Raw genomic sequence first — 25,621 nt, 5'->3', positions numbered from 1 at the left:
CTTTGTAAGAACTAATTTCTATCAATTTGTCTTCTGAGTACTGTTTTCTCTCCACTAAATCTTTTCAGCCCTGGGGCCCAAATGCCAAATAGCCTAAATCAGTTTCTGAGAAACTGACACTGAAAGAATTTCTTAGTATAAATAAATTAAGGGACAGGGATATCAGAGTATTTGTTTTCTACAAAACCCATTTTAAATTATTACAAAGATACAAATGCAGCTGTGTGAATAATTCCTCTGGTCACTTCAAGGCCAATATATATATTTGGTTTACTGAAAAGTGCTTCCCAAACATTAAAAAATATTGTTTGCTCTACTCTAGTGATCATAAGAATCCTATAATATGTCCTGAGAATTGAAGTTTCATCACCCACCTTTCGAAAACTTGAAATCAACTAGTTAAATGAAACTTGTCACACACTTTATATCACTTGAGCATTTTATTTCTTTTGCACATATCTAGAAGTAATTGAATTTCAGTGAGAAGTGACTACTTGTTTAAACAAACAATTTTTCTTGCAAGCCTTTCTATCTAAGGCAGTTCTGCTCTGTAAATCTTTTCTATGCTTCTTGAACCCATACATTCTAACAGGTTTAATTCAATATATCACTGTGTATTTTAGAAAACACTGTGCTAAATTCAAGATGCAATTTCTGGGACCAAGGTTATTCTTCATTTAACTGAATATCATGTACTAACCCAAACTTTTTTATAAAACACAGAATCATTCCCTGAGTTTCTATTGATGAATATTTCCCTTTTTGCAGTGATGACGAAAATAACACTCAAAGTTATACTAAATTTAAAATTCTTCTCTCACTCTTGTTAAAGACGTAAAGAAGAGTTAATATGACTTATCTACAAAGAATTTCCCAAGGCATCAATAAAAGATAAAGAAGAAAAGCTGAAGAGTTAAGATGAACTGCAAATGAATTTTTATCTTTACTTCAGAAACTAAAAGAGATGCAAGTGTTTCAGAAAAGCAAGTTCAACAAAGTAGCTAAAGACTGTCTCATGAGATTGTAGAACATATTCATTCATTCTCATAGAATTATATAATAGCTTTCTGACAGATATTAATTTTCCTAACACTTCCATGTTTGGTCCCCAAAAAGTTGCAGAATACCTGCTCAGGCACATGCATGACGTTGCAAATATTTCCCGTACAATCCACTTTTCTACAGCTTCACTGACTGAGTTCGCTTCTAACTCAGAGATATGAGCACATCAAGAGTTAGCATCTGTAAGTTCTGTGCTGCTGCACAGGTCTCCTCATCTGTAGAAGACTAACATTAAGACTGATATTCTGGGGTTGTTGTGGGACTGAAAAGATCCCTGGCACACCGTGGATGGTGAATCGATACTGGTTACTACTATCTTATCTTTAGAGTTAATCCTAGAACCTATGTTCTAAGAATTGACAGTTCTAAAAATTGACATACTTTAAGTATGAAAAGAGACCTAGAAGTTCCCAATTATTTAATAAACTCATATTAAATATGAAAACCACAACTCAGACAGGTGAAATGATTGACCAGCTGTCAAAAAGTTTCTTAGTAGCAATAGTAACACAAGGAACCAAGTCCCCAGACCCAAATCTAGTGCTAATTTATCATAATTCTCTCTCCAGAAACTTCATCAACTCCTTGGTTTCATTAAGAAAAGCAAATGTCGGGCCAGGGGTTTATCAATTTTATTAATTCTTTCAAAGAACCAGCTCCTACTTTCGTTGATTTGTTCTAAAATTGATAAACCCCTGGCCCGACTTATCAAAAAGAAAAGAGAAAGGACCCAAATAAATAAAATCATGAATGAAAGAGGAGAGATCACAACTAACACCAAAGAAATACAAACTATTATAAGAACATACTATGAGCAACTCTACGGCAATAAATTTGACAATCTGGAAGAAATGGTTGCATTCCTAGAAACATATAAACTACCACAACTGAACCAGGAAGAAATAGAAAGCCTGAACAGACCCATAACCAGTAAGGAGATTGAAACAGTCATTAAAAATCTCCAAACAAACAAAAGCCCAGGGCCAGACGGCTTCCCGGGGGAATTCTACCAAACATTTAAAGAAGAACTAATTCCTATTCTCCTGAAACTGTTCCAAAAAATAGAAATGGAAGGAAAACTTCCAAACTCATTTTATGAGGCCAGCATCACCTTGATCCCAAAACCAGACAAGGATCCCACCAAAAAAGAGAGCTATAGACCGATATCCTTGATGAACACAGATGCGAAAATACTCAACAAAATACTAGCCAATAGGATTCAACAGTACATTAAAAAGATTATTCACCACGACCAAGTGGGATTTATTCCAGGGCTGCAAGGTTGGTTCAACATCCGCAAATCAGTCAATGTGATACAACACATCAATAAAAGAAAGAACAAGAACCATATGATACTCTCAATAGATGCTGAAAAAGCATTTGACAAAGTACAACATCCCTTCCTGATCAAAACTCTTCAAAGTGTAGGGATAGAGGGCACATACCTCAATATCATCAAAGCCATCTATGAAAAACCCACCGCAAATATCATTCTCAATGGAGAAAAACTGAAAGCTTTTCCGCTAAGGTCAGGAACACGGCAGGGATGTCCATTATCACCACTGCTATTCAACATCGTACTAGAGGTCCTAGCCTCAGCAATCAGACAACAAAAGGAAATTAAAGGCATCCAAATCGGCAAAGAAGAAGTCAAATTATCACTCTTCGCAGATGATATGATACTATATGTGGAAAACCCAAAAGACTGCACTCCAAAACTGCTATAACTTATACAGGAATTCAGTAAAGTGTCAGGATATAAAATCAATGCACAGAAATCAGTTGCATTTCTCTACACCAACAGCAAGACAGAAGAAAGAGATATTAAGGAGTCAATCCCATTTACAATTGCATCCAAAACCATAAGATACCTAGGAATAAACCTAACCAAAGAGACACAGAATCTATACTCAGAAAACTATAAAGTACTCATGAAAGAAATTGAGGAAGACACAAAGAAATGGAAAAATGTTCCATGCTCCTGGATTGGAAGAATAAATATTGTGAAAATGTCTATGCTACCTAAAGCAATCTACACATTTAATGCAATTCCTATCAAAGTACCATCCATCTTTTTCAAAGAAATGGAACAAATAATTCTAAAATTTATATGGAACCAGAAAAGACCTCGAATAGCCAAAGGGATATTGAAAAAGAAAGCCAACGTTGGTGGCATCACAATTCCGGACTTCAAGCTCTATTACAAAGCTGTCATCATCAAGACAGCATGGTACTGGCACAAAAACAGACATATAGATCAATGGAACAGAATAGAGAGCCCAGAAATAGACCCTCAAATCTATGGTCATCTAATCTTCGACAAAGCAGGAAAGAATGTCCAATGGAAAAAAGACAGCCTTTTCAATAAATGGTGCTGGGAAAATTGGACAGCCACATGCAGAAAAATGAAATTGGACCATTTCCTTACACCACACACAAAAATAGACTCAAAATGGATGAAGGACCTCAATGTACGAAAGGAATCCATCAAAATCCTTGAGGAGAACACGGGCAGCAACCTCTTCGACCTCTGCCGCAACAACATCTTCCTAGGAACAACGCAAAAGGCAAGGGAAGCAAGGGAAAAAATGAACTACTGGGATTTCATCAAGATCAAAAGCTTTTGCACAGCAAAGGAAACAGTGAACAAAATCAAAAGACAACTGACAGAATGGGAGAAGATATTTGCAAACGACATATCAGATAAAGGACTAGTGTCCAGAATCTATAAAGAACTTAGCAAACTCAACACCCAAAGAACAAATAATCCAATCAAGAAATGGGCAGAAGACATGAACAGACATTTCTGCAAAGAAGACATCCAGATGGCCAACAGACACATGAAAAAGTGCTCCATATCACTCGGCATCAGGGAAATACAAATCAAAACCACAATGAGATATCACCTCACACCAGTCAGAATGGCTAAAATCAACAAGTCAGGAAATGACAGATGCTGGCGAGGATGCGGAGAAAGGGGAACCCTCCTACACTGTTGGTGGGAATGCAAGCTGGTGCAGCCACTCTGGAAAACAGCATGGAGGTTCCTCAAAATGTTGAAAATAGAACTGCCCTATGACCCAGCAATTGCACTATTGGGTATTTACCCTAAAGATACAAATGTAGGGATCCAAAGGGACACATGCACCCGAATGTTTATAGCAGCAATGTCCACAATAGCCAAACTATGGAAAGAACCTAGATGTCCATCAACAGATGAATGGATCAAGAAGATGTGGTATATATACACAATGGAATACTATGCAGCCATCAAAAGAAATGAAATCTTGCCATTTGCAACAACATGGATGGAACTAGAGCGTATCATGCTTAGCGAAATAAGTCAAGCAGAGAAAGACAACTATCATATGATCTCCCTGATATGAGGAAGTGGTGATGCAACATGGAGGCTTAAGTGGGTAGAAGAAGAATAAATGAAACAAGATGGGATTGGGAGGGAGACAAACCATAAGTGACTCTTAATCTCACAAAACAAACTGAGGGTTGCCGGGGGGAGGGGGTTTGGGAGAAGGGGGTGGGATTATGGACATTGGGGAGGGTATGTGATTTGGTGTGTGCTGTGAAGTGTGTAAACCTGGTGATTCACAGACCTGTACCCCTGGGGATAAAAATATATGTTTATAAAAAATAAAAATTAAAAAAAAAAAAAAAAAAAAAGAAAAGCAAATGTCTAGGGGCCCCTAAATGCCACAGTCAGTTAAGTGGCCAACTCCTGATATTCAACTCCTGATTTCGGCATAGGTCATGATCTCAGAGTTGTGAGATTGAGACCTGCATCAGGCTCCATACTCAATGCTGAGTCTGCCTGAGATTATCTCTCTCCCTCTCCCTTTCCCCCTGCCCCTCCTCTCTATTTACACACGCTCTCTCTCTCAAATAAATGAATATATCTTAAAAAAAAAAAAAAAAAAGGAAAGAAAAGAAAAGCAAATGTCTCATTCTAACCTTGCCTCCTGCATGCCAAGATGGATGCCACTCCACAAACTCAATTTACACATTTCAAATTATACTTCTCATATTCTTTCTCTAGCTACATCTCCTCCAAAATTCTATAGTCCCTTGAATAACATAAATAGTTGGCTAGTCATCTAGGCTGAAAGAGGTGAGAACAATGAAGACAGAAGTGAATCAACATTCACTGAGCATCTACTAAGTGCCAGGTACTTGGCCAGTTTATTCACCAGTATTACCTCACCTGTGAAGAAGGGCCGGTATCATTAGAAAATTGAGGAAACCAAGCTTCCAAAGAAATTCTCCTAATCTTACATAGTTAAGAATAAGTAGAAGTGCCAGAAACTGAACCCAAGTCTCTCTGACTTAACCCATTCAAACTATGCATGTATGCATAAACTATGCACCACATAACTGGTACCTGTGTCTCTGTGCATATACCCTTTGTAATATTTAAAAAATAATGTATCATACATATTCACCTATATCATATTTTTAATTTGACAGTAACACTCTATTTCCACGGGAATTTAACTTCATCTTATTAGCAAAAATCTTACAGATAAATCAGATATATGAAAATATTCAAGATACTTACCTTTTCTTGATTAGTAAGATAGTATCTAAACTTCCAAACAAGATCTTGTTCTTCATACGTAAGTTGCTTGGTTGGTGGATAACTCACAATAATCTACAACAAAGGAAAAAAACTACTTTTGTCAAATATATTCTTCCTATTTACTTCCATTTCATTAAAAATTTTTCATTTATTTAAATATTTCTATAGTAGAACTTGTATAGAAGTAGGGAGAATATAAATGCAACAGAGTAAAACTTAAACCTGCTGTACTTATTAGTCTAAAAAGAATATTATTGGAGTGTAGGGGGAGAAAAAGACGAAATTTAAAAATTAACACTCCATATAAAAATCTGTAACTACAGAGCTCATTTCATTCAACCAAAAATAAAAATAAACCAAATCAAAATAGCAAAAGTCCCCTTTTAGATAAGTGAGTTTGTAAACAATAAACATTTCCCCTATGAAGTTAACATACACAATGCATTTGTGCACACCAAGGTTTCTCTGAACCAGTACCTTAGGGCCATTTTCTAAGACCACTATATCAAGAAAGTATATACTATTTGTAGATCTGCCTCCAGGGTTAATATATTTTCTTAAAGCCCCAAAATGATTTAAAACAAATACAAAAACTACAGAAAAAACAAATCTGTTGAAATTACACAGATTTTATTACCCTGGGGAAAAAATATGCATCTGAACCACTTTCAAATGAGTGGCTAACATATCAGCTGCAACAAAATTACACATTTCATTATTTTTATATTAATACTTTAAAAATCCTCTTACATTTAGTTGATCTCTTGTGGCAGCATTAGGTTTGAGATCATGGTCAGACGGTCCACTTCTTAAACTCCGGGCAAGCTTGTGGTGTTTGCTCTCAACTAAATTCTCCTATAAATTATTTATAAATACTTATCAATAATGTAAGTTTCATCAAAAGGAAGTTTTAACAGCCAATTAGAAATGCAAAAATAAGTAGTTGCTTACTCAAGACCACTTTATAACACTTAACATCTTATTCTTGTTACAACTTTTGTCCCCTATGTATTTTTTTTAAATACCTCATCTCAGGGTCATGATTTCATAGGTCCTGAGACTGAGCCTCAAATCAGGCTCCACCCCTCTCAGGAGTCTGCTTCAAGATTCTTTCCCTCTGTCCCTCCCCCTATTCTCTCTCTAAAATAAATAAATAAATCTTAAAAAAAAGAATGAAAATTAATTTGAAAAAAAAAATCACCATTTTGTGATAGGGAAACTAAACATGTCTTATGCTTCTCTAGTGCCATAATAAGCATTTGCTGTTCCAGCTTCTTAAAACATCTCATAACACCCCCTATTCTCCATACAGTCAAGGTTTTCACATCCTCTACACACACAGATAAAACCTTTACTCTATAATCTTCCCTGACAACCCAGGCTAAAGCATTCCCTCTTCCTATGAGCTACTAGTGACCTTGTAATATCACTGTACTATCATCTTAGCAGTTTAACTTGCCAGTAGTGACTGAGGGCAGGGAACTACACTGAAAGTAAAGTACTCATAAGGCCTTGTTTTTTTAATACTTAAATCCGATCCCTGATCTATTTGGAGTTTTTCTTTATGTATGATGTGAGGTATGGGTCTAATTTAATTTTTTTAAAGATTTTATTTATTTATTTGACAGGCAGAGATCACAAGCAGGCAAAGAGGCAGGCAGAGAGAAAGAGGGAGGAAGCAGGCTCCCCACTGAGCAGAGAGCCTGATGCGGGGCTGGTTCCCAGGACCCTGAGATCATGACCCGAGCGGAAGGCAGAGGCTTTAACCCACTGAGCCACTCAGGTGTCCCGGGTCTAATTTAATTTTATCTTTTTCCAAATGGATCATCATTAGTTCCCCAGCACTATTTTCCAGTGATGAAATGTCACCTTTATGATATTTAGGATGTTTGTTTCCAAAAGATTCCCAGGTTGCCTTTTTTTCTAGTTTTTTATACTCTTTCTCCCTATCTCTTCCTTTGATGTTGGAACATCAGTCATTACTTCTTGCTTTAATGACCTGTATTTACCTCCATCATCATACTTCTATCTTCTAATATACTACTTTAAATTCACTTTGGTCTGATTAAGAAGGTAACTAATCCAATCAGAAACATAAAAAATAAGAATAAAATGGTTCAGGGTGATGTCATGAGTTGTAAGTGTGAATATCATGGTATTATGCTACTAAAAGGATTTTTTGCTGAAACTTTCTAAATTTAAAGTCATCAAATTAAACCACTATTGCAAAGAATTCTTCCTGCTTCACATCCCCAAACTATCACCTCAAAAATTCCATAGATGGGTATCTCAAAATCATCCAAGTCACCAAGATCCAAATTAAACAGTTCTAGCAGCTACAATGATCTTCCAGATTTTTCAACAAAATTAATCTCCCTAAAATTCTCATCCATTGAACCCAGTGTTACATCCTGGAATAAAAAACTTTCAAATACCTGCTTCCCAAGTTCTCACTTCAAGACTACATCCCTTACTCTTCCAATAATTCAAATAAATGTTTCCCCAACAATATAATATTCTAACCGTATTTTTAGATGTTGATATTGTAAAGTTCCACCTGAACCTACTTCCAGTTAGCTAAAATGGACTTATAAGTCACTTTTGGAGAACTGACTTAGTTACAGATATACTTTTTTAAAAGAAAATGTATGCTGTAGATCCAAGTCATAATCACTCTGGAAAAAAGCACTTTTGGAAGAAATTTGGCAATAACTCACCATAGACATCTGAGGGTCAGGAACTTTTACTATCTCAAAGCTTGTTAAAATTGGAGATGACTCATCACCATCCTGGATTATAGTGTAGTAAGTTAAAAAAAAAATAAACAAAATTTAACCAAATGGTAAGAAATAATACATGATAATGTACACTCCAAAGTATTTTTATTCTATTTAATGAGCACTATTCCTCCCTTTTAAAAACGCATCTTCTTTCAACTGCAATTTAAAATACATATCCAATTTTTACCTGTTATTGCTAATGAATATTTGGGGAAAAATAAAATCTAACAATAAAAAACTTGTTACAGTTTTTAGATATATGAGGTCTAAAAATCAGTAGATTGTTTTTGTCAGTTATTTTTAACTCTGCTTATAACCCTAGTGGGCCAAAGTAATAATATCCTAATTTTCAAACTTACAACTAGAAACCACAAAGTATGATTAAATTATGGCACAGGGATGTGTTGCATCATTTGCAAAAAATACTAAGTAGATGTTGGTAACTTTCAAATTAGCACAACTGAGTTCCATTCAAAGAAGTTGGATTTTAAGCAAGGTGTTAATGTTAGCTGAAATTTATACATAGCTAGAGACTCAGCAGCGTTGCTTCTACTCAATACAGTGGAAACTTGAATAAGAAGAATTAATCCATCAATTCTTAAGACACAAAGCTGCTTTACTTTCTTGGTATTATCATTTTTGGTAATTCAGCATAGTAAATGTCACTGCATACATACCAGAAAATGGTAAACTAATTAAGATCAAAATTCATTTCCTCACAACTGTATACCTCGCATCAAGCTTTTCTGTCAATTTCCAAATGCTAGCATTTCCAATGTAAGATATGTGCAGGCAAATCAGGAAAGAGTGAAAGAAGGGAAGTATTGGGACTTGACTTTAGTTCAGTAATTGAGTCTTACAGAAAACCACAAATTCCCACAGCCGTTGTTTAACAGGCTGGTTCTCAGTCACAACACCAGAAAACACATTTATCAGCCCAACTGTGACAAGTAATCTTCACTAAGGCTATCTGTCACAAAAGACAGGTGACAAGAAAGTCTATTTCCATTAGATTCAATACACTAGCCCAGCAATCTTTACACTAAGTGGAAATATGACAGGGTAGGTAGACAGGCATTAATTTATGAGCAATTTTCAAGAAGCAGCAGAAAGGGGCCAAGAACCTTTTCAAAAACACTTGAAATTCTTCTAATTTTTATTGTTATTATTTCATCTATTATCAAAGCTGTCTTTCAAAGATTCTTCAAATCTCTTCTGCTTCAAAGCACCATTTCCATTAGCATGTTTTTGCAATACAAACCCTATATGGAGGAGAAATAATACTTTTTCATTACATAGTATAAGATGTAAAATGTTAGTTTATTAAAGTGACAAAACAATTTCACTCACCTATATTTCCCCTTTTTAATGTAGCTTTTCTAATGAATTAATAAGCTATGTTAGTTTATCTTCCTAACTTCTTTTTACCAAAGACTATCATTTATCAACTAAAAGTTAACTTTTTCTAACATTTTACCAAAGGGAAGGGATACAAGCTAAAGAGAAAAAAATATGTGTTAACTTGAAAGTTACCAGAAAAATGATCATAAATTAACTACACAAACTCAAAACTCCATTACAAAAACTTCTTTCAAGTAGTAACTTACATTTATGAAAAAATTTATATTTTAAAAAATCACTATGACAGCTTTAGTAAATAACACTAAAGCATAAATATAATTTAGAAGTGTTGCTTCTAATACACAAATATATTGCATATAAGCTTAGCTATATACTAGAAGAAATATTATTCCATTATGCCATGTATCAAAAGTCTGCCCTCACTCATACTGATTTAAGCACCTGTCTAAGGTTATTTCCACAATAATACCTGGTTTATGTGATTCTGAACTACGTGTGCAATTATTTCTATAGTGCTTAAATTAAGACCCTTCAACAAGCATTTAAGGCACAGATATTTTTCAAGTAGCAACATATCAAACACAAAACTACTTTATTTTGGATAATGAGCAGACCAGAGCCAATCCATTAAATGCATATTTGTTATCACTCAGCCTACTGAAAACATGTTTTTTTAAAAATTCTGCCTTTATTACATAAATACACATTTAGGAAGTCTTTGATAAGCATACATATGTTAGGCTCACACATTATATATACAAACTCAAATAGTAAATATACCCTTAATTTTCAACAGCTTATCACTTAAAAACTGATTCCCTTTTTATTTTTCAAATGAATACTAATTGTTAATAAAGTTATTACTTTAATGTCCGACTTGCCAATTTGCAGAACGATTAATCAAAAAGTTTTTAATCTGTTGCATATTTATTGAATTCTGGAACCCAGAACTGCATTACATGAATGATAGGCTTTTGTAATCTTGTTGTAGCTATATGATCTGATTTGTGTATATACAAACAGCTGCAGCTGACAGCTGTCTGCTGCTTTCCTGCAACCAAATAACTCATCTCAGCAGGTACAACAGTAATTTTTTTTAATGTTTCCCCTCCCCTCTACTTCAGAGACCATAAACAGTTCCAAGGCAAATACCTTTTCATAATAAACAATACCATATTCCTTATCATCACACTTGACACATCGAAACTCAACCATCAAGTACATGAAATTAGAACTTCGTTTCTCACTCTAAAAAAAAAAAAAAAAAAAAAAAAGATTTTTATGAAAAATCTTGATCTTCAACATTGTCTTAAAGGAGTATGTATCATTATTTCCAATTCACTAATACATGATCTCTCAAGTACAACTTAAAATATAACAAATATTTATTCCATTATTATAAACAACCTTCACAAGTTTTTCACAATTTACGAGTGGTCTTAAGATAACTCGCAATCATTTGTAAATTTTTCTCAATATACTTTAAACATATTGGGAAATAGTTCCTTTCTCTCCAACATAACAATGTGTCCCCTTTATTAAAGAAAAAAAAGGAAACATGTAACAAAGTGAAAATAAAATGAAGTCTAAAAGGGTGATAAAGGGTGATAAGTCTTAAACCAGTTTTTAAAATGGCTTTAAATCATTACGTGTAAAATCATAAAGGTCTAAAAAAATCACTTAAATTGTTCAGCTTTATGATACATATTACAGTCTAATTATGGCAATGGCAATGCTCTCCTACCTCTCAACGAGTGGGGGTAGAAAAGTTAAGTACGACTGGACAAAGTAAGCCCTAACACTGCCTTTTCTACACCATAGGCTATCTAAGTTAAAGAACAGAAAAACATAAGTAAACATTTTGATTTAACTAATTTAGGAATGTGACTATTATAAACATTTAAAAAAGTGAATTTTTCTTCTAATTTCAGTAAATGAGAGTGTATTATCAATAAATTTAGAAAAAACTCCCAGTTTATTCATTCTGAATATAAACAGCTAAACCAACTAATTTCTTTTTTTAAAAATGAACAATAGTGGAATTTAACTTTTATTAAGCGTTCATTATAAAATTAAAATTTTCTCTTTCAACCCAGTAAAAATCATTCAGAGAATATAAAATAAGTCAGTTATGCCCTGTGGTGATCACAATAAATTAGGCATATCACGAAAGTTGACATTCTTCTCTGCTAATGTGATTAAAATAATTGTTCTTTCTACTCTCTAGACACAGAATGTTAAGCCACACATCTAGTATTTCAGTGTAAATATATAAAAAAGAAAATTTTGTTCTAACTTTTTTTGGAAAGTTTCATGGAAGCCATCTTTTAATGAAACATATTCTAGCCCAATAAACAAAATCAAGAAACAAATTACTTTGAACCATGTAAGTTGCAGAGTCCTATATGTAGTATAGCACATACTACACACAGTATCTTAACTGGGGACAGGGATTACTAAGAATGACTTAGGGTAAGTGAAGTAAACGGGCAGCACTGTTTCGGAAGAATCCAATACTGAACTGAACCTAAACATAAGCTGCCAAATGGAGAGAGAACATACAAGTGAGGCATCAAGCTTAACAGTGGCTTCACTTGTATAATACAAATACACTTATGATGTCCACTGCCTTCTTCATGGTTCAATATAACATTAAAACAAGAAAAACAGATATTCCAAGTTTTCCACTTATTAACACAAAACTCACAATTACAGACTATCCTCAATGCTCTCACATTTGTGAGATAACCTGGCAACAAAAGTGCTTCTCAAAAAATCCTGACTTAGACATCCTGACAAGATATTTAGGGGAAGCAGGGGAAAGAGGGATACAACCCACCTCATTTATCATTTCTATTTCTCTAAATGTCAATCTGTCCAGCCAATCCACTTTCACCATGTGTCCTTGTCGATGAGCTTTGGTGAGCTGTGAATAAATTAAGAAAATTTTAACACAGATTTCATAGAAAGGAGGATAAAAATGGTAATGATCATCAACAGGATACTGCAAGTACTAACTAATGCAATAAGACAATATATTAAGAGAAAATTAATGATATACAAATGGTGAAGAAAGAAAACCGTATTTGCAGATGACATGATCATATATGTAGATTAAACAAAGAAAAGTCAAAAACTCCAGGAACTAATAAGCAATTACAGCAAAGTTGTATGATATAAGGTTAACACAGAAAGTCAATCTCTTTTCTATATAGCAACAATAAACAAGTCAAATTTGAAATTAAAATCCAACATCATTTACATTAGCAACCCCCCAAAATGAAACTGGCATGAATCTAACAAAACATGGTCTCTATGAAGAAAACTATAGGCACGCCTGGGTAGCTCAGTTGGTTAAGCAACTGCCTTCAGCTCAGGTCACAATCTGGAGTCTGGAGATCAAGTCCCACAATGGACTCCTTGCTCGGTGGGGAGCCTGCTTCTCTCTCTGCCTGCCATTCTGCCTGAGTGCGCTCTTTCTCTCTCTGACAAATAAATGATAAAATCTTTTAAAAAAAGAAAACTAAAAATCTGTGGAATAAAATCAAAGAACTAAATAAATGGACAGATTTTCTGTTCATGGATAGAAAGACTCAAAACTGTCAAGATGTCAGTACTTCCCAGCTTCATCTATAGAGTCAGTACAATCTCAGTCAAAATCCCAGCAATACATTTTATAGAGATCAATAAGCTGATTCTAAAGCTAACATGGAGACACAAAAGACCAAGAATTGCCAACACAATACCAAAGAAGAACAAAATTGGAGGACTGACACTACCCAACTTCAAGACTTAATATAGAGCTACAATAATCAAAACAGTTTGGTTTTGGCAAAAGAATAAACAAATAGATCAATGGAGTAGAATATAAAATCCAGAAACAGATCCCATAAAAAGAGTCACCTGATCTTTGGCAAAGAAGCAGGGGCAATATAATGGGGCAAAGACTTTTCAACTAATGGTTTTGGAACAACTGGAGTTCCCATACAAAAAAATGCATCTAGACACAGAACTTATACACAAAAATTAAGTCAAATGGATCATCTAAATGTAAAATGCAAAATTATTAAACTAGAAGATAACAAAGGAGAAAATCTAGATGAACTTGGGTATAGGGATGACTTTTTAAATGCAACACAAAGGCATAATCCATGAAATAAATCACTGATGAGCTGGACTTCATCAGTATTAAAAACCTCTGCTCTGTGAAAGACACTATCAAGACACTAAACCACAGATTAGGAAAAAATATTTGCAAAAGACACACCTGATAAAAGACTGTTATCCAAAATACACAAGAACTCTTAAAATTCAATAAGAAAATAAGCAGTTTAAAAAAGAATGCCAAAGAATCTTAATGGATAGCTCATCAAAGACACATAGAGGGGTGCCTGGGTGGCTCAGTGGGTTAAGCCTCTGCCTTTGGATCGGGTCATGATCTCGGGGTCCTGGAATTGAGCCCTGCATCAGGCTCTCTGCTCAGGGGGGAGCCTGCTTCTCCCTCTCTCTCTGCCTGCCTCTCTGTGTACTTGTAATCTCTCTCTCTCTCTGTCAAATAAATAAATAAAATCTTAAAAAAAAAGAAGAAGAAGAAGAAGACACATAGATAGCATATGAACAATATGTCAAGGAAATGCAAATTAAAGATATCAATAAAATGGCCAAAATATATAGATACCTACAACACCAAAGGCAGATGAGGATGTGGAGCAAAGGAAGTTTCGTGGATTGCTAGGAATTCATTGCTACACTGGGAATGCAAAATAGTACAGCCCCTTTGAAAGTCAGTGTAGCAGTTCCTTACAAATTAAATATGTTCTTTTAACCATACAATCCAGGAACTGCATTCTTTGGTATTCACCCAAATGAGCTAAAAACATGTCCACACAAAAGCCTGCACGTGGATATTTATAGCAAATTTATTTAGAACTATAAATATTTGCAAGAATTAAGATGTCCTTCACAGGTGAATAGATAAATATGGTACATTTAGACAATGGACTATTATTCAGTGCTGAAAAGAAAGGTGCTATCAAACCATAAAACGACATGGAGGAACTTAAAGTGCGTATGACTAGGTAAGAGAAGCCAACCTGGAAAAACCATGTACTATATGATTCCACCTATATGACATTACGGAAAAGGTAAAACTATGGAGACAATAAAAACATAATCAGTTGCCTGGGATTAGGAGAAGAAGAAGAAGAAATAGGTAGAACAGAAAATTTTCAGGGCAGTGAAGCTACTCTGTATAATACTATAATGATGGCTAAGTGTCATTATATGTTTGTCCAAATCCAAAGAATGTACAACACCAAGAGCGAACCCTGGGGAAAACTGCAAACTTTGGGTGATTATGATGTGTCAATGAAGATTCATCTTTTACAACAAACGTACCACTCTGGTGGGTATTGCTGATAATGGGGTACACTATGCAGGTATGAGGACAGAGAACATATGAGAACTCTCTATGCCTTTCCCTTAATATTGCTGTGAACCTAAAACTGCTCTGTAAAAATAAAATCTTTACAAGTCTAAAAAACAAAAAATGGTAATGTCACCTTCACATTTGATATATTTTTATATGTAACAAACCACATACAACTATCAGTATAAGAAACAGAGTTGGGGGGCGCCTGGGTGGCTCAGTGGGTTAAGCCGCTGCCTTCAGCTCAGGTCATGATCTCAGGGTCCTGGGATCGAGTCCCGTGTCGGGCTTTCTGCTCAGCAGGGAGCCTGCTTCCTTCTCTCTCTCTCTCTCTGCCTGCCTCTCAGTGTACTTGTAATTTCTCTCTGTCAAATAAATAAATAAAATCTTAAAAAAAAAAAAAAAGAAACAGAGTTGGCTAGAGACTAATCATTATATTTTTTAGGAAAAAACAACTTAAAAATTTTTGTTTAAAGGTCCACAATCAGTCATTTAAACATGTTAAAAAATAATCAAGGCCTTCCTAAAAGTATCTCCCATTTCTCCATTTCTTATATTTTGATTATAAAGAGAGAGATTTATAATAAGAACAGTTTCCCAAATGGGAAATAAACTACTTTGTCTATTTCCTTCCTAGCTCTGAATCTTAAAAAAAATATAAAAAATAAGTTATATACAGTAAGGCATTTCTCTGAGGCCTATAATTTAATACTCTAAGATTTAAGGGCATAGGTGTACAAGTGTGTTTTATTTTTAAGAAGCAGTGATTAAAGGATTAACAATAAAAAAGAATTAGTAGTAAGGAAGTAATTTCTGGAGTTGCAGTTGGTACAGCTCTCCAAAGATCTTACATACCAATCTACCCTTGGTTTCAGAAATCAAGTAATATATTCGCTTCAAACCCACAGAGAATTCAAGACAATTTCCAAGGTGCTCAAACTGGAACAAGATTTTTGTCTTTGAAAGTGTAATTTAAACACAGCATTATTCTTTTTCAAGACCTCTTTTTCTTTTTAAATAAGCTCACAGAATAAAACAAAACTGGGCGACAAAGCCTACCATAATAGTTTGTATTTATCTGATGTCTTCCTTTCCATTATATATGTTATGATGGTATTCCTACAAAGATGTTAAACATTTCTATCAATTATTATCTCTCAAAGAACTAAAAATCTTCACCAGCAATATTCTTTATCTTCTTCAACTAAGGAACTCTCATCACAACTATGTGGTCATGCTATTTCAGAGGTGAAAACAGTAACTTCATACAAAAAAGTTTGATGATTACTATAATATAAAAATATCAGCTTAAATTTCTTCCAAATAACTAATTCCTTTTCACCTGAGGTAATTTCTTTTTTTTAATATTTTTAAAATATTTTATTTTATTTTCTTGACAGAGATCACAAGTAGGAAGAGAGTCAGGCAGAGAGAGAGGAGGAAGCAGGCTCCTGGCGGAGCAGAGAGCCCAACACGGGGCTTGATCCCAGGACCATGGGATCATGACCCAAGCCGAGAAGGCAGAGGCTTTAACCCACTGAGCCATCCAGGCACCCCAATAAATAAAATCTTTAAAAAACATTATCCTGGGGGCGCCTGAGGGGCTCAGTGGGTTAAAGCCTCTGCCTTCGGCTCAGGTCATGATCCCGGGGTCCTGGGATCGAGCCCCACATCGGGCTCTCTGCTCAGCGGGGAGCCTGCTTCCTCCTCTCTCTCTGCCTGCCTCTCTGCCTACCTGTAATCTCTCCCTGTCAAATAAATAAATAAAATATTTAAAAAAAAATATCCTGGATAAATGCACATTTGTGCTTCATTATTTGCATACAGAAAATTTAGTCATAAAGAAATGTATGGTACACATACACTATGGAATACCGTATACCTGTATAGGGAAAAAAAAATCAAGGTTTCTGTTGAAAGCACAAGTGACTGCAAAAGAGGTACCACTTATACTATGACTGTTTGTCTCCTGAAAACCTGACCCTGAGATTGAGAGAATTTCTAGATAATTCTGCTTGAATTAGTTTTATAATTTCTGCAGAATTGGGAAGTTGTCACTCAAAATGTCCACTAGCCACCTGTACTATTTATCTATCATTATGTAACAAAGCACTCCAAAACTGAGTGCCTTAAAACAATAATCAGTTTCTTATTTCTCATGATTCCTGGAGAAGTCAAGAAGCCATCTTCTTGTGGGTATCTAGATTTTTTTTTCCTATTGGCCTAACGGTTTCTAATGAGACCCCTGTCATTTTGGTGGCTAGAGCTAGAATGTCCAAGATAGCTTCACTCACATTTCTAATACTTTTGTGGGAAAAGGTGGGTTTATCTGGGAAGCCAGGATGGTTGGACTCCTCTCTTTCTGCATGTATGTTCAGTACTGCTCCCTCTCCAGGTCGTCTTTCAACATAGGCAGTCTAACAGGATACCCAGACTTCTTACATATGGCTCACTGTTCCCACAAGTGCAAAACAGAAGCAATCAAACTGTCTTAAGGTTTAAGCCTGCAACAAGCACAGCATCACTTTAGATGGGCTGTATTAGTTAAAAAAAAGAAAAAGTCACAGAGCCCCTACGACCCAACAATTGCACTACTGGGTATTTACCCCAAAGACACAAATGCAGTGATCTGAAGGGGCACAGGCATCTCAATGTTTATAGCAGGAATGCCCACAATAGCCGAACTATAGAAAGAGCCCAGATGTTCATCAACAGATGAATGGATAAAGATGTGGTATATATATATTTTTTATATGTATGGATAATAATATATATATACACATACATACAGATATACCTACAATGGAATATTAATCAGACATCAAAAAATGAAATCCTGCCATTTGTAACAATGTGGATGGAACTAGAGGTATTATGCTAAGCTAAATAAGCTAATCAGAGAAAGACAATTATCATATGATTTCACTCAATGTGTGGAATTTAACAAACAAATCTGTAAAACCCAAATAACAGCATGTCCAAGATACTGCTTCAAGTACCAACCATGTACTGACAGACTTAATGGGAAGACAGAAACAATGTATTGGCGTCTTGGATGTTCAATACAAGTGCTGTACTGTATATCGACTAACCATAACTGGGAAAACAAATGTCAAACCTGACAGTTATCTATGGGAATACAGACTTCCATGATCAATGCAACTCACAGATCATCTCTCCTTATCCGTCTTACTAGATAGAGTCATATTTGCCCTATTAGACTATTAGCTTCTTAAGCACTAGAGCTATAATGGATGACAGAACCCAGCACACATTCACTCAATGAGTATATTTTGAAAGGCCTTCTAATGTAAAAGGGTGACAGATGGAAATCAAATGTTCCTATACTTCAGAATTTTGCTTAAGCTTTGGAGAAAGGATGGGAAACATGGGGAGGGGTGATACTCAGAAGGAAGCTGGAGAAAATGATTTATGCCCTTGGGTCACTTATCTTAGAATTTATAAACCTTCAATGTAATTACATATTACTTGATTGCTACTGTAAGCTGCAAACTTCCATTAGGCCCTCTGTGCTGGAAGTAAGCACAGAAATGTTGAAAAAGAGATGCAAGTTTCCTCCCCTCACAGAACTTAAAGGTAAGACCATAAATGACCATATGTATACCTATAAATTGAAGCCATAATATGAAAGCACTGAACAGAATGCTGTGACACAAAAGAATGGGGGATCTTGAGAAGGCCTCTCAAGAAGATAACATTTAAGCAGAGACCAGAAAGATAAAAGAATCAGGGAAACCAATAGAATATATCCCAGGCAAAGGAAAGAGTTTGTCTGTAGGCACAACAGTGACATTCATGTGCCAAGGGATTAAAGACAGACCAGATGGTAGTCCTCAGTAAATATTTCATTAAATAAACCAAGTTCTCTTGAAAGTGGAGGATAGAAAGATCATATATATATGCTTACTTGGAATCACCATTCTTGAAGTTAATCATCATTTAGATTTTTCCTTATAATAGACACTACACTTAAAGCCTAAAGAAGAAAAGGGAGGAGTAATAAGAAGGACTGAAAAATAATGCTTATTTATTACAAGTCTGCACAGAAATCTGTAGTGAGGTAAATGGGGAGAGGAGGAGGGGAGGGGGAGGAAGAGACTCACTGACTCAAACAGAAACTGCAGAGAAATGATTTCTGCTTTACAAATATTCCTTGGCCGATTTCTTCCACATTTACATAGCTATTCTATCTTTACAAAAGACATCAATCAACATGTATTTATCAAACAATACCAGACACATGGCCCAAGTTCACAGATGCTATGAAAAGGGGTTACTCTTGTTTGTTAAGAGATGATATGATTGCACAAAAAGCTTAGTGTCTAGGTGTGAAAATGAGATGAACAAATGAGACAGAATATAACTGATAAAACAAAAGAACTCAAAGATGTGTACTGAACTTTAAATCCTGATTTTAAGCCCTTATGACTACATCTGATAACCTGGAAATAGAGTATATGAACAAATCAAATAAACCATTTAAAAACAACTTAAAAGAACAATGCTCCTCTTTTATTTTTAAGCCAATAGAAAATTTAAATTGAATAATGGCTTTACAATAGCACAGAATTGCAAACATTTTGAATATTCAACCATAGAGGACTGCTGAAATTCATTACAGCACAGCCATCGACACCATGCAAATTCCTGCAGTCTTTACAAATCATGTTGTAGAAGTATCTTAAATGACCTGGAACAATTTTTAAATGCCATTAAGTGTAAAATCACAATTCAATTAAACACATATACACTATGACTCCAATTTAAAAATAGATACATATACATTTATATGCCACATATACTAATTTGAATACTGAATACATTATCAACTAAAATAATAATGATGGCTATTTCTGGGAAGAGGGTTAGAAGAGATTTTTATAGTCTTTGTGCTTTACCAATCTTCTTTTTAAAATCTTCTACTTCAAAAATGTTATTTAAAAGTCATTTTAAAAACAATTAATTGTGAGATCTCAATGTTGAGAGAACCACTAAAGACTGGCATTTATCAAGATGATACAGAGGGAGGAGTCAAGATGGCAGGGGAGTAGCAGGCTGAGGTGACATCAGGTCACAGGAATTTAGCTCGATATTTATCAAACCATTCCAACCACCTACAAACCCAACAGGAGATTGAAGAGAAGAGGAGCAGCAATTCTAGAAACAGAAAATCAACCACTTTCTGAAAGGTAGGACATGTGGAGAAGTGAATCCAAAGCGAGGTGAAGATAAACCGCGGGGGGAGGGGCTGGCTCCTGACAAGTGGAGGAGCAACGGAGCACAAAATTTGAACTTTTAAAGTCTGCTCCACTGAGGGACATCGCTCCAGAGGCTAAGTAGAGCCCTCACGGGGACAGTGTGGTCTCAAGTCCCGTAGGGTCACAGAAGGATCAAGGGTGTCTGAGTGTAGCAGACCTCGCAAATATCAGAGTGGGGAAGCAGACTGCAGAGACAGAGCTGAGGAGTGAGCTCTCAGCTTGGAGTTACCTTAAACTGTGATCCACAGCACAGTGAGACCACTGCACTTTGAGCAGGGACCCCACAAGTGTCAGATCTGGGGAGACCCACCTTCATCTGCCGAAAAGGCAGAGCAGCAGGAATCTGCTGGGTTTGGAGAATCCAAATGGAACTGTCTGCCAGAGACAGAAACAATAGGTCACAGGCCAGGTGAGCCCAAGTGCAGCCAGAAACCAGGGAGACAGGAGTGACTGAGCACTTTTCTCCGAAGGTGCTCTGAGGAGTGGGGTCCAGAGCTCTTGGCTCCTCCAGGTTGGAGACTGGGAGGCCACCATTTTCGTTCCCACCTTCCAGAGCTCTACGGAAAGCGTGCAGGAAACAAAAGTTCCCAAGAGCGGAACCCGAGATTACTTGGCATTGCCCCTGGCAAGGGTGGCACAATTCTGCCTCAGGCAAAGACGTTTGAGAAACACTACAACAGATCCCTCCCGAAGAAGATCAGCAAGAACATCTAGCTAAGAACATCTAGCTAAGACTAAGCTCACTGATCAAGGAGAACAGTGGAATTCCAGAGGAGGGGAAAGCAAAACATGGAATTCATGGCTTTCTTCCCAAGATTCTTTAGTCTTGCAAAGTTAATTAAATTTTTTTACTTTTATACTTTTTATTGTAATTTTTTTAAAGTTTTCCTCTTTCCTCTTTTAACATTTTTAACTACTTTATCTTAACAACACCTTTCTAAAAAAAAAAATCTTTTTAAACCATTATTACAGTCATACTTGATCCTTCATTGTATCTAACTTTATTTTTTGTATATATACAAGGGTTTTTCCTCTAAAACATTTTTGAATAGAATTTCTTGTGATATCCAAATATACCCTAAGTCTAGCACAGTCTCCAGCCTGGGCAAATTCTCTCCACTTTCTTATTCTTTCTTTTTCCAACCAATTTATCTCATCAATTCCTTTTTCAGAACTTTTTTTACATTTTCATCTTTACAGTCATATTCTATCCCTTCATGTTTACCCTTAATTATGATTATATATGTTTTTCTTTCTTTAAAATCTTGGGACTTGATATCTTCTAAGAGACCAAAATACACCCAAAATCAAGTGGGTGGCTCTGTTCTATTCACCAGTCTAATATATATATATATATATGTGTGTTTGTGTGTGTGTGTTTAATTTAAAAAAAATTTTTTTAAACTTCTTTTTACTCCCTTTCTTCTCCCCCCGATTTGGGGTCTCTTCTGATTTGGTTAGCATACATTTTTCTGGGGTTTTTGCCACCCTGATAGTATTTTATTTTCTCATTCATATATTCTTATCTGGATGAAATGACATGGCAGAAAAACTCACCACAGAAAAAAGAACAAGAGGCAGTACCAAAGGCTAGGGGCCTAATCAATATGGACATTAGTAAAATGTCAGATTCAGAGTTCAGAATGATGATTCTCAGGGTGCTAGCTGGGCTCGAAAAAGGCAAGGAAGATATGAGAGAAATTCTGTCTGGATAAATAAAAGCCCTTTCTGGAGAAATAGAAGAACTAAAATCTAACCAAGCTGAAATCAAAAAAGCTATTAACGAGGTGCAATAAAAAATGGAGGCTCTTACTGCTAGGATAAACGAGGCAGAAGAGAGAATTAGTGACATAGAAGACCAAATGATGAAGAATAAAGAAGCTGAAAAAAGAGAGACAAACAACTACTGGACCACGAGGAGAGAATTCAAAAGAAAAGTGATACCGTAAGATGAAACAATATTAGAATATACAGGATTCCAGAAGAAGAAAGAGAAGAGGGCAGAAGGTATATTGGAGAGAATTATTGTAGATAATCTCCCTAATATGGCAAAGGGAACAAGCATCAAAATCCAAGAGGCAGACAGAACTCCCCTCAAAAGAAATAAAAATAGGTCCACTCCCTATCATCAAATAGTAGAACTTATAAGTCTTAGTAATGAAGAGAAAATCCTAAAAGCAGGCCAGAACATGAAGTCTCTAACATACAATGGTAAAAATATTAGATTGGCAGCAGATTTATCAACAGAGACCTGGCAGGCCAGAGCACTAAATAAAAAAACATGCAGCCAAAAATACTATATCCAGCTAAGCTATCATTGAAAATAAAAGGAGAGATAAAAAGCTTCCAGGACAATCAAAAACTAAAAGAGGTTGTAAACCTCAAGCTAGCCCTACAAGAAATATTGAAAGGGGTCCTCTAAGAAAAGAGAGCATCTAAAACTAGTAGACCAGAAAGAAACAGAGACAATAAAAAGTAACAGTCACCTTACAGGCAATATAATGGCATTAAATTCATATCTTTCGATAGTTACCCTGAGTGAAAAATGGGCTAAATGCCCCAATCAGAAGACAAAGGGTATCAGAATGGATAAAAAAAACAAAATCCATCAATATGCTATCTACAAGGAACTCATTTTAGTCCCAAAGACACCTCCAGATTTGAAGTGAGGGAGTGGAAAACAATTTACCATGCTAATGGACATCAAAAGAAAGCTGGGGTGACAATCCTCATATCAGATAAATTAGATTTTAAGCCAAAGACTATAATAAGAGATAAGGAAGGACACTATATCATACTTAAAGGGTCGGTCCAACAAGAAGATCTGTTTAAATATCTATGCAACATGGGAGCAGGCAACTATATAAACCAATTAATAACAAAATCAAAGAAACACATAGTCAATAATACAATAATAGTAGGAGACTTTAACACCCCCCCTTACTGAAATGCACAGAAAATCCAAGCAAAAGATAACAAGGAAATAAAGACCTTAAATGACACACTGGACTAAACAGACATCAAAGAAATATTCAGAACATCCATCCCAAAGCAACAGAATACACATTCTCTAGTGCACATGGAACATTCTACAGGAGAGATCACATCCTGGGTCACAAATCAGGTCTCAAGCTGTATCAAAAGATTGGGATCATTACCTGCATATTTTCAGACCACAATGCTCTGAAGCTAGAACTCAATCACAAGAGGAAAGTTGGAAAGAACCCAAATACATGGAAGCCAAAGAGCGTCCTATTAAAGAATGAATGGGTCAACCAGGAAATTAAAGAAGAATTGAAAAAAATCATGTGAACAAATGATAATGAAAACACAATGGTTCAAAATCTTTGTGGCACAGCAAATGCAGTCCTGAGAGGAAAGTATATAGCAATACAAGCCTTTCTCAAGAAATAAGAAAGGTCTCAAGCACAGAACCTAACCCTATACCTAAAGGAGCTGGAGAAAGAACAGCAAAGAAAGCCTAAACCCAGCAGGAGAAGAGAAATAAGAAATAGCAGAGCAGAAATCAATGAAATAGAAACAAAAAAACAGTAGAACAAATCAACAAAAGTAGGAGATGGTTCTTTTGAAAGAATTAATAAGATCGATAAACCCCTGGCCAGACTTATCAAAAAGAAAATGGAAAGGACCCATATAAATAAATCCATGAATGAAAGAGGAGAGATCACAACCAACACAAAATGCAAACAATTATAAGAACATATTATGAGCAACTACATGCCAGCAAATTTGACAATCTGGAAGAAACAGATGCATTCCTAGAGACTATAAACTACCAAAACTAAACTAGGAAGAAATAGAAATCCTGAACAGACCCATCACCAGTAAGGAGATTGAAGCAGTCATCAAAAATCTCCCAACAATCAAGAGCCCAAGGCCAGACAGCTTTCCAGGGGAATTCTACTAAGCATTTAAAGAAGAATTAATTCCCATTCTCCTGAAACTGTTCCAAAAATAGAAATAGAAGGAACACTTCCAAACTCATTTTATAAGGCCAACATGACCGTGATCCCAAAACCAGAAAAAGACACCATCAAAAAAGAGAATTACAGACCAATATCCCTAATGAACACAGATGCGAAAATTCTCACCAAAATACTAGCCAATAGGATTCAACAGTTCATTAAAAGGATTATTCACCATGACCAAAGGGATTATTCCAGAGCTGCAAGATTGATTTGACATCCACAAATAAATCAATGTGATACAATACTTCAATAAAAGAAAGAACAAGAACCATATGATACTCTCAACAGATGCTGAAAAAGCATTTGACAAAGTACAGCATCCTTTCCTGATCAAAACTCTTCAAAGTGTAGGGATAAAGGGTACATACCTCAATACCATCAAAGCCATCTATGAAAAACCCACCGCAAATATCATTCTCAACGGAGAAAAACTGAGAGCTTTTCCACTAAGGTAAGGAACATCGCAGGGATGTCCATTATCACCACTGCTATTCAATATAGTACTAGAAGTCCTAGCCTCAGCAATCAGACAGCAAAAAGAAATTAAAGGCATCCAAACAGGCACAGAAGTCAAACTATCACTCTTTGTAGATGATATAATAATTTATGTGGAAAACCCAAAAGACTCCACTCCAAATCTGCTAGAACTTGTACAGGAATTCAGTAAAGTGTCAGGATATAAAATCAATGCACAGAAATCAGTTGCATTTCTATACACTAATAACAAGAGATAAGAAAGAGAAATTAAGTATCCCATTTATAATTACACCCAAAACTATAGGATACCTAGGAATAAACCTAACTAAAGAGGCAAAGTATCTGTACTCAGAAAGCTATAAAATACTCATGGAAGAAACTGAGGAGGACACAAAGAAATGGAAAACTGCTCATGGATTGGAAGAACAAATATTGTGAAAATGTCTATGCTACCTAAAGCAATATACATGTTTAATGCAATCCCTATCAAAATCAGATCAATTTTTTTTTCAAAGAAATGGAACAAATAATCCTAAAATTTATACTAAACCAGAAAAGACCTCGAATAGCCAGAGGAATCTTGAAAAAGAAAGCCAATGTTGGGGGCACCTGGGTGGCTCAGTGGGTTAAAGCCTCTGCCTTCAGCTCAGGTC

The 25,621-nt window shown here is 35.6% G+C and overlaps 1 protein-coding gene across 5 annotated transcripts in view; it reads right to left on the bottom strand.

Moving 5' to 3' along the window:
• PIK3C3 (phosphatidylinositol 3-kinase catalytic subunit type 3) overlaps positions 1–25,621 on the bottom strand; it is a 140,950-nt gene that overhangs the window by 89,390 nt on the left and 25,939 nt on the right. For all 5 annotated transcript variants that reach the window (XR_006602097.1, XR_006602096.1, XM_004752236.2 and 2 more), the window contains exons 5-9: positions 12,635–12,721; positions 10,948–11,043; positions 8,371–8,442; positions 6,404–6,508; positions 5,633–5,725 (exon numbers count right to left, since the gene is read on the bottom strand). Coding sequence is in view for 3 of the 5 variants with exons in the window: in XM_004752236.2 (XP_004752293.1) it covers positions 5,633–5,725; positions 6,404–6,508; positions 8,371–8,442; positions 10,948–11,043; positions 12,635–12,721 (453 nt within the window). In the remaining 2 variants the exon portion in view is untranslated. The remainder of the gene's footprint in view (positions 1–5,632; positions 5,726–6,403; positions 6,509–8,370; positions 8,443–10,947; positions 11,044–12,634; positions 12,722–25,621) is intronic.

This window comes from Mustela putorius, unplaced genomic scaffold, assembly GCF_011764305.1.
Source record: "Mustela putorius furo isolate JIRA1106 unplaced genomic scaffold, ASM1176430v1.1 tig00003858_pilon_pilon_pilon, whole genome shotgun sequence".
NCBI classification, from domain to species: domain Eukaryota; kingdom Metazoa; phylum Chordata; class Mammalia; order Carnivora; family Mustelidae; genus Mustela; species Mustela putorius.
This window is presented reverse-complemented; position numbering and strand designations above follow the sequence as displayed.